At 38.2% G+C, this 11140-nt stretch overlaps 1 protein-coding gene across 1 annotated transcript in view; it reads left to right on the forward strand.

Moving 5' to 3' along the window:
- Positions 1–7189, forward strand: part of LOC146644106 (uncharacterized) — a 47111-nt gene extending 39922 nt beyond the window's left edge. Inside the window, exon 7 of the mRNA XM_085395481.1 lies at positions 7139–7189. Coding sequence (XP_085251607.1) covers positions 7139–7189 — 51 coding nt within the window. The remainder of the gene's footprint in view (positions 1–7138) is intronic.
- The last annotated feature ends 3951 nt before the right edge of the window (positions 7190–11140 follow it).

Consider the following 11140-nt stretch of genomic DNA (forward strand, 5'->3'; position numbering starts at 1 on the left):
TATTCAGCAATATAGACACTTACCAGCCACTCATTAGGACACCTGTTCAGCTGCTAGTTACCGAAAATATCTAATCAGCCAATCATATGGAAGCAACACAGTGTAGTTGGGCATGCAGACATGGAGAAGTTCAAACTGAGCATCAGGATTGGGAAGAAAGGCGATTTAAGTAACTGCACATCCAATCACGAAGCTGATAAGACCACAGCAGGTGCCATGTCTGTCAGCAAAGGACAGACTCATCAAAGTTGGACTATAGAAATAGAATAGATATCTAGATAGATAGAAACAGTAAAAAAAATAGAAAAAAGAAATCATGGGCTGATGAGTGTTGATATCTTTCGTGACATTCCAATGGTAGGATCAGAATTTGGCATAAACAACATGAAGGCATTGCTCCATCCTGCCTTGTACCAGCAGTCAAGGGTTCTAGTGGCTCTATAGTGTAGGGCACACTTTGGGTGAGTATTATTGCTGAACATGTCTTGGAGCATGATAACTCACCACAAAGCTCCCTGAGTTCTTGAACATGACAATGACTGTATTCATTATTCATTGACTGTATTCAACTTTAGTTAAATGACACAATGCCAGAGTCACCACATCTCAATCTAATAGATCACCTTTGAGATGTAGTCATGGATGTGCAGCCCCCATCTATTATACTATTATAATGTCACATCACTATGGACTAAAATCTCTGAGGAATGTTTCCAACACTTGTTGAATCTATAGCATGAAGAATTCTGAAGGCAAAATGAAGGGCCAAACCAGTAATAGCAAGGAACACTTAGTGAAGCAGCATACTGAATACATATTGAACAAGTATCACTGAGGGCCAATATAGAAAGTAATTTACAAATTATAGGGGGCAATAATTATCTATGTATAAAAAGAACTGAATAAAATGACCAAAAAGTATTGGTATCAATTTTTGATGTTGTCAAATTATCATTTTACACACCACTAATAGAACTGGCCAAGAATTTCACAGTTGATGCAATGTTGATTGAGTAGATAACACAGACCAAAATTTCATTGTGTTAACTAAATGGTTCTTTTTTTTTCTCTGTCTTAAAAAAAATCTCACAGTCTACATTGACAAATGGTCATATTTCCAGTACCCCTGCATTCAAATGTAAAAACTTTGCTTACCCTGTGTTATGTTAAATCATAGCTGGAGCTCCACTGATGGCTTTTGTTCATTACCAAAGCACATGCTTAACTAAAAGTCAAAATGCTCAGACTGAACAGACCGAGCTACCTCTGATCACCTGTTCTGAGCCTAACAGTGAGTCTCCATTCACAGGGTCAATCAACTCAGAACTGAAGGTTACAAGTCAGAGCTTTTTAAACATGTCTTTTTGAAAAAAAGAAAAGAAAAGAAAAAAAGCAACAAAACAGCTACCACAAAAGGAAATACAATCAGAAACAACAAATGTAAATTCTGGCACACACGAAGTGGCTGAATGCCAGGTAGTATGTGTGTTGTGTTTAAGATTCTGTTGGAAAAGTCAGTGTGCTTTTTGCCAAAGTGTTTAGGCACACTGTGCTTACTACGTTGCTCTTGTGGCTATTAAATGCATTGTTAGTTAAACATTTTAATCTCTCTAATCATTCAAGGAAGTCACCCATGCCTTTCAACAAGCAGTATGAAAGGTACTTCCTTTTACCCGCTCATATAAAACTGATGGGTTTGAAAATGGCTTTTGTATAAGCCATTTTCAAACCCACTCTATTTCAAGTGTGTTTTGAAAGAACCTCTAACCGTGTGCATTCAGAGGGTTTCACAACGTCTAATCAAACCTTGCAGAAAACAGCAACTGTAAAAGTCTAAGATTTTATCAAGTTAAATGGAAAAATAGCACTTTCCAGGCTTCTCAAGGTTTAGGGGGTTTCACGCGTGTTGAGGGACTTCAGCCAGTGAGCTCTTTTGCCTGTGGTAGTCGACCTGTAAAACACTGGATTGTGCACTTTAGGAAACTGGTGCCTTTAAAGAGATGTGCCCAGGATATACACGCTACATCAAATTACACTCCTCCCTGTGCAATGCCTTGATAAAATTGTTTGTTTGAGCCTAGAGCATTTCATTGTTTGTGTTACTCAGAGTTAACCTTCCTCTCGTGTTAGCTTTCTGTTATCATCTCTTATGTTAGCGGGTCGGTTTTGACCCGTGAATTAAATCAGCTATAAAATATACTAAAAACAATAAGTTATCATCCAATTTGTTTCTCATCTCTTGGTTACCTTGTTAGGCTTCCTTATCCATGAAAATGTTGGTTTTAATACCTTTGGCGTGGGCCTCTGGGTCTTTTTTTGTCACTATACCCCTCGATTTCAATTAAAAAAAACTGTAAAATTAACCTCAAGAGAATCATATTAATAAATAAAAGTTTTCTGTGTTACCTGAGTATTACTGAGGGGTATAGGACACATCTCTTAAATAAATCTGTTTTATTGATTTTTTTCATTTTAAGATTAATAACTAAAATGACATCTATGGTGTTACGGGTCAATTCCGACCCATAGACATTTACATCAAGAAAAGACAAAAAAAGTTTGTTTTTTTAGCAGTAGACCTTTAATATAAACTGAAAAAAAGAAAAAGTCCACTCCTCCTTTGTTTTGGTTATAGCCGTGGGTAATTGTGGGCTTTTTATCACTTCCCAATGATACAGCTTCACCTCAGTTTCCTTTGTGAAGTTCTTGTCCGAGGTCATATCTGGTAAAAAATAAAATAAAATATCACAGCTGATATTGTGATCCTGCAGTCCAGTGGTCATATGGAGGACCACACATTTTCATTGTTTCTTCTCAGGGGTGCCACTCGCAGCTTTGACTGTGAAAATCTGTACATTCCAGGCATAGTTGGTTTTTGCATCACAGGCTTCCCAGATTTTTCTGCCGTTTTTCCCTTGCTTACTGGGTATATATTGCCGGAAGGGGCATTTTCCTCAAAAAGTGGACAAGACGTTCATCCACTGTCACTGGCCCTGGGATGAACATCAGTGGTAGAAGCTGCACCCATCTCTCCCAGACATCCCTGATGGGAGCAAGCTTGTCAGACCTCGGTCTGGTCTCTCTGTTGTCAAATCTGAGGACTCTTGAATCAAAATGATATCAAATGTGTGAAGTGACATCGTTGCCCAGAAAATGTTTCTGCCTGTCGATGCATCCCATAGACAATCAGTGGCCTCATTGCAGCATCTGTACACTCCAGCAAGAAGAACACCAACGAAAGCATCCAGGTATTCCTCATCATGTCGCCATGGACTTTTTTTTCCTTCAAGGTTTATCATAGTAATGATGATTCTTTCTAGTGACAATGGCATAAATATCTCAAAACATCTCTTGATGTCACTGACTTTGGTCAGAGCAAACCTTGTGATTCCAGGGGTCATTTTGATGACATTTGCAGCAGCTGCCCTGCCATGTACATCATGAGGTACTGAGCTCCAAAAGATCTTACCATTTTTGGACTTGAATCTTTCAGCAGGGGTAGCTTCAGCACCAGCGACCTCCACCTCTGATCAGATGTGTCTGTGTCTTCTGGATGATAGTCCACATTGCCTTCTTCCGTAGAAACCTGCCCATCTGAATCGCTATGCTGCTCTGTGTCCTCTCCTTCATTTTCACCAAAAATATGATCCTGAACTTAGCTCACTGTGAATCTTCTTCTCATTTTTTGTATGCTGCAAATTGTAAATGTGCACTCTGGAAGTCAAATGGCCACTCAAATAGTGAATTCACCTCACATGCCCGTGTTTATTTTGTTTTGTTTTTGTGCGGGTATACTGCAAAAAACATGCAAAATAAGAATCCCCTAAAGCTCATATGATTAGGAGAGGCGCTTGCTGTAAGCGTTTTAGCTGACAGTGCACTTATGATTTCAGTTTTGGCTTTAATTATTGCTTTATACTCATAATATTATACCTGGGTCGAAACCGACCCTAACAACACAAAGGTCATAATTTCAACTAGGGCATTTTATAATTTAGTGAAAATATTTTTTTTTGTTTTATTTTGTAGAAATAGAGGTTCCTGACAAAGTCAAAAAGCCTTGATACAATAAACAAATGTATGTGATTTTTTTATGCATTTGAAATTTAAAATGGGTCGGTGCCGACCCTAACACGAGAGGAGGGTTAAGCCCCGAGCCTGGTATACACATCCATAGCAAACACTGGATCCTTTGCCCATCAAAGTCAGCCTCCTGCTGTGATGCAATTACTCTTTAAAAACTTCCTGTCCAAAAGATTTGTGTGCAAATATCAACACCTTGGAAGCAGCATGGCTTTAAGACTGAATACCATGTGTGGCATCCTTAACTTGTATTTGTGTCAGGATGTCTACAAAATCATGTAGATGTTGTCAACATCTATTTGCAGTAATCCACCGGAGTTAAATTCTGCTTTGTGGTTTCAAAACTGGGGGAAATTCAGAGTGAAAGTAAAAAGAATCTAATATTTTTTACTTCCTGCACTAACATATTATCTGCAATGATCAAATTAAGCAGCACTAGTAAGTGTGAAAAAGTGCTCAAACCTCTGAACTCTCACAATCATCACTATGCGTATACCAAAGTATACCAAACCAATTATTGCTACTTTCATTATTAGCAACCCTTTCTCTCTGTACCTCAGAGGAATTATTTAAATGCATCGGTGTTTTTATTCAACGAAAATTTCTGCTACTGTTGTGTAAAAACATTTTGACTTTAGTTGCTAACTGTAGTTCTTGTGTGTCTCATAATACAGTGGGCAGTAAAGCTTTTCCTTCCAGTTGTTTGTCTTTTATTGTGTAGTGGCTCCCTGCCACTGAAGCTTCAGAGCAGGGGCACTAGCTCTGTGGTGAGTATTAAAAAAACCCTGTTCTTTTGTGTGTTTTATCCAACTGCAACAGGATTAGTAAAGGTGAAGCACAGCTTTAAAGAAGTTGGATGCCAGTAATAAGGTAGTAATACCTTATTACTGGCAGTGTAATAAGGTTGCACTGCATTAATTTTTATATGTTGGGTGTGTTTTGTACAAGTTGTAGTTATTTCTTATTATTTATCATTTTTTTAATTTTTTTTTATTTAATCAGCGCTTGCAGAGGACAACAGTTGAACGGTTCATAATGATGATTTTCTGTGCAGAAGGGGATACTGACTGTGCTGAGTTTTCTCTGTAAGATGTGCTGCATGATAAAAATACAAATTCTTTTTAAAAAAAGTTCTCTCCTTGTTCTTCCACACTTCTACCAGATGAGCACAGGCATATGCTAAATGTAAGTCAGGACCCACTTTTGGTTTCTCGCAGGATTCAAACTGCACTTTTGCACTTTCAGTACCTTTGTGGCACCTTGTCTTACTTCTGTATTGACTTTTTTCACTCTCTATGTTACTCACCTTATCTGGTCTGAAAAGCCCTGTGATTGGCTAAAGTGTCTGGCCTCTCTCTGCAAGCAGAGCTCAGAGGAGGCACGTAAGTCTAGTTTCCTGTAAGACCAGCGGAATAACTATCTGCTACAGTGCTTTTAGAACTAGTGTTGGATTTCACCATCATCTTAGTCCCATGATGCATCTTAGTCCCATGGGCAGGGATAGCTCAGTAGGTAAAGTGGTCGCCCCATGATCGGAAGGTCGGCGGTTCGAATCCACTTAACGGCTACCCTGAGGTACCCCTGAGCAAGGTACCGTCCCTACACACTGCTCCCCGGGCGCCTGCTTAGTGGGCTGCCCACTGCTTCACTGAGTGAATGGGTCAAATGCAGAGAAAAACAAGTAATTTCCCCATGGGGATCAATAAAGTATCCATTATTATTATTATTATTATTATTCTGGTAAATGTGTCCTCTAGAGTGTATACAGTGTTTTTGCCTAGGGCTGCACTCTTCTGTGCTGAGAAAACAAGCACTGCACTACTTTAATCTGCCTTATAAACATTTCTTATTCTGAAAAGCTCCCTGAATTTGAGTGCTGCACTTTAATAGCATACTGCCATTGCTACAATGATATTTATTTAATTTCTTTTTTCCTTGATATTCCATGATTAACTGTGAGGGGTATTATTGCAAATTGGAAGCATTTACAAACCACAGCAACTCAGCTGTTAAGTGGCAGAACACACAAAGTTACAGAGCACTGTCACTGAGTGTTGAGGTGCATAATGTGTAAAAGTTGACAACGCTCTGCTGACTCAGCCCAGGGATCTTCATGGCATGGGTTGCCATGGCTGACAAAGTCCTGTAGGTCCCAAAAGGTTGATTCTGTTCATCTGGACATAGCATTTTCAGTGGGAGAAACATTTCAAAACTCATTCAAGTGACTTCTTCAGTCTTGGCTGAGTGCAGGTTTCCCCAGCCTTATAAACAGTACATTTGTACAATGACTGAAACTAGCCCACTGAAGGAACAATGGGCTGTGACATCAGTTCCTTGATCATTAATATGCAAATTGTCATGACCATTGATCAACAACCACTGATCAAAGCCCATTGATTATTGATCAAAGACCTTTGATCAATGGCCATAAGTACAAGTACTCAAAAGACTGGTCCAGTACTTTGTACTTCAAGCTTGGGTCCTTTATCAGAGGCCTGGGAGCTCAAGGGTCCTGTTCCTGCATATTATGTCAGCCAGTTTCTTGTGTTGTTTCCATCTATGGCCTGCCTGCTAGGATCTTGCATCCAGTTTCTATTTGCTGGATTGTCTCAGGGGCATCTGTGTACGTACATGAATATCTATATGTATCTATATGTATGTATGTATGTATGTATGTATGTATGTATGTATGTATGTATGTATGTATCTATCTATCTATCTATCTATCTATCTGTACATATATATATATATATTCCAAGATATCTAGCTGATATTATGGAATAGCATATAAACCTTACACAGACTTTGTGTGTGATTTCCACCCATTTTCAATCTTCTACGTGTTATTTTAGAGCATTAAATGCCATGAGGTAGTTAGAGTCGGGGATATAATACCCTCCACTATGTGACCTGAAAATGACACATAAGGAAAAAAAATGCATTGAATAACGTGCAAAATGGTTTGTGGATGTTTGTCTGTTATTTGTATTCCATAACAGCATGATACCAGGATGGGAAATCCATGCATGTTTATATCTCTCTTTCTATTTTTCAGGCCACGGGTGTCCCTCCTGAAAGTGGCCGTGTGAAATGGCAGCCGTGGTGACACAGTTTTCTTTTCTTTTTCTTTTGTTTGTCTTCACCCATGACAGTTCTGGTCTGTATAAAAATGCACTAACCTCAGTTGTTTTTCCTTTATTATAATCCCAATGAATATTTGCATCAAAGTAGCACTTGGGCATGGGTAATATACTCTTCTATTCTAAAACACAGTACTGTAGTGAAATTTATTAAATGAGGCAGAGGCAAAGGACACACAACAGTCATTGCTTTAATTCATTAGTGAGCATCTGGATGCTGTGCACGCACAAGTTAGGCTCTAAATACAAAATGCAAACTGTATGCACTTTCCAAATGAATTGAGTGATGCGTAGTAATAACAATATCTCATTGCACTGGGGTGATAGTGAAATGACGATTATTCAACAGTGCAGTGTCATTTTCGCCAGCGGACCTTCTCATACATAATGCATCCAAATCTTTGCATTTTTCCTTCTTTCTGAGCTACAATGCATATTTCATCAAGTCAGTGAAATATTAAGCACTCTTATGATTTGATATTCTCTTCCAAGAGGGATTTCAGTTTATATATTATCTTCACATCTCTTGCGTCTCCTCCGGGACTAAACTTCAGGGGATGTCTTTATTTGCCATGTTTGTTTACTTGGAAAGATGTTTGATTGGCTAATGCTGAAGTAATGATCAATGAGACAGCCAATCAATTTCAGAGATTATCAAGGCTCAGAGGCCATTGATCCATGAGAGGAGTCGGCTCTGAACAGCAGGTTGGGTATGGGCAGAAATCTGTGCCATCAGAAACTGAATTTGAATAAGTTCAATTTGAATTTGAATTGCTCAGATTGAATCTGAATTGTAACTTGAATAAATGCTTTTGAAAACTGAATTTGAATTAGTCTAATTTGAAATTGAATTTATGGTTTGAAAATGAATTGATTTGCTTTGAAACTGCATTTTATCCTTTAAAAATGCAGCTCTCGAATAATTTCAGTTTCACTTCTCACCATTCAGTTTCAGTTCTACAATTCAATTTCAGTTCCAAAATTCAGTTTTTTGGAACTTACATCCGGTTCCGGTTCAAGCGCAGATTAATAGAACTACGTTTTACTAGCGGACCGAAAGTGTTACTGACGGGAATCTACAGCGTCTTGAGCTGAATTAAGACTTCAGAAGTCATTCGTCATGTCGAATGACCAGCAGATAAACTATCAGGTTGGTAATAAATGTATTACATGTATAAGAACAAGCGTCATGTTAACAAATGATAGCCGTAAGGTAACTTTTATGCTTATTGTAGCTGTTAGCTAAAAACGCTAATTTAGCGTAGTTTGCCCTGAATTCAGCTTTGACAACAAATATGATCGACTGTTTCTAGTAGAATTCCAAAGCTGTCATCTTGTACCCTCTCAGAGTACCCCCTCTGTATGCTTGCAGAGATCCCTACAGTAGGGAAACATGCAAAACGGTGTCCAAACCTTTGTGTTTTATCTTTACACAGCATCCCAACTCTTTAGCTAACTTAATAACTTTAGCTAAAGTGAATAGTTAGTCTAATTCATTAGTGCAGCATTACTGGATCACCTCTGTTTGAAGTGATATACAAATATCACTGTGTTTAACTACCATAAATAATTCTTAGGGTACTGAGTGCATGCTTAATTAGATTTTTTTTTTTTTTTAAAGCATACTGCTCCATTAATATGTTTGACAGGCTGAAGTTGTCGGGTCACCTCCTAAATCGACCATCTTTTACAGGAGTTTTGTGCCAGAAATGGAGTGTCCACTGAAGACTGAAGATACTGAATCTCTACGCCTTGCCATTGATCCCTCTTGTGCCTTCATCTAGACAAGAGACATTAACTTAACCACTCTCATATGCTCTGTACCTACATCACCTTCTCTGACAGTCGTAGCTTGGCTCATCTGAGGGTGAAATTATAAGAATGTGTTATTTTGCAAAGTGTTCTCTAGGGTTCCTAAATAAAATATGGCATTGAGGTCATTTCTTTTGAATTAATCCCTTCTTCTGAAATATAAGAACCTCTCCTGGTTTTAATGGCACTTTGGATTTCTTTACTTTCTGTTCCACTTCCAAACCCAAATAGATGCTGACACAGTAACATGGAAGAGGGAAAGACGTTGGAAAGGACTACTACAAATAAACCTAATGTCTAACAATGAAAAGTGTAAAATAAGAACAATAATAATAATAAAGATAAAAGATGAAGTAACAAGTTTTTAGTTTTGTTTATTCCAAATGATCATCCAGATGTCTGTGACATGTGATGACAAACACCATAATGGAAGGCCTTAGTCATCACATGCTTAAACTCATATATTTTTGCATATGCTGAACAGGCAGTCAGACATGCTGTAACTGTGGAGTGGAAAACAGCATGAACACCATACAGCAGGGGTCTCAAACTCCAGTCCTCGAGGGCATGGAAAAGTTGCATGACACTGGCCCTTGAGGACTGGAGTTTGAGACCCCTGTCATACGGAATATGACAGGTGTGGTTGAACTGCATGAAGACTCTGAAGTTTCTCTTCTCTTCTGGCAGGACAGGAATGTGGCCTTGTCCTGTGAGCCACTGTAAGGATGTACTTAGAGTAGAACTGGACTGTCACCGGCCTCAGGCTCTTCACCCTTTTCAAAGACAAAGCAGTCATTTAGATAAAATATTAGATATTGTTTACCTGTAAATGCACAAAGTCAATTTAGAAATGTAATTATTGTCAAGAGTGAACAAGCACTGGTAGTGTAATCTACAGCTGTGGCCAAACGTTTAGAGAATGAGAAGTGTTGTTTGCTTATTTACAAAGTTTGCTGTTTCAGTGATAGTTGTATATCATATTATATCACTTCAAACAGAGGTGATCCAGTAATGCTGCACTAATGAATTAGACTAACTATTCACTATAGCTAAAGTTATTAAGTCAGCTAAAGAGTTGGGATGCTGTGTAAGACATAAATAAAGATAAAACACAAAGGTTTGGACACCGTTTTGCATGTTTCCCTACTGTAGGGGCCTATGCAAGCATACAGAGGGGGTACTCTGACAGGGTCCAAGATGACAACTTTGGAATTCTACTAGAAACAGTCGATCATATTTGTTGTCAAAGCTGAATTCAGGGCAAACTACGTTAAATTAGCGTTTTTAGCTAACAGCTACAATAAGCATAACAGTTACTGTACGGCTATCTTTTGTTAACATGACGCTTGTTCTTATACATGTAATACATTTATTACCAACCTGATAGTTTATCTGCTGGTCATTTGACATGACGAATGACTTCTGAAGTCTTAATTCAGCTCAAGACGCTGTAGGTTCCTGTCAGTAACACTTTCGGTCCGCTAGTAAAACGTAGTTCTATTAATCTGCGCTTGAACCGGAACCGGATGTAAGTTCCAAAAAACTGAATTTTGGAACTGAAATTGAATTGTAGAACTGAAACTGAATGGTGAGAAGTGAAACTGAAATTATTCGAGAGCTGCATTTTTAAAGGATAAAATGCAGTTTCAAAGCAAATCAATTCATTTTCAAACCATAAATTCAATTTCAATTTAGTGATGATCATTTTCAAACCATAAATTCAATTTCAAATTAGACTAATTCAAATTCAGTTTTCAAAAGCATTTATTCAAGTTACAATTCAGATTCAATCTGAGCAATTCAAATTCAAATTGAACTTATTCAAATTCAGTTTCTGATGGCACAGATTTCTACCCATAGTTGGGCCTATTCCAACTCATTTGATTGAAATTAGAGAAGTTCAAACTGTGCAGCCACTCTCCCTCCCTCAGCCCTCAAATTTTATATGTCAGCTGTTATTTAGGTGAAAGAGACTGATGTGTGAAATGTGAAAAGGAAAGATTTAAAGGATGGTATTAAGCTTCTTACTCCCCACTAGCCTATGTTAAAATAAAAAGAGTTGGTAGCTGTTTATCAACAGCTAGCATAATTGCATCAAAGGTTGT

Source organism: Rhamphochromis longiceps, linkage group LG22 (genome assembly GCF_057381845.1).
Source record: "Rhamphochromis longiceps isolate RC_006_pf linkage group LG22, R_longiceps_female_GT1.1, whole genome shotgun sequence".
Taxonomy (NCBI): domain Eukaryota; kingdom Metazoa; phylum Chordata; class Actinopteri; order Cichliformes; family Cichlidae; genus Rhamphochromis; species Rhamphochromis longiceps.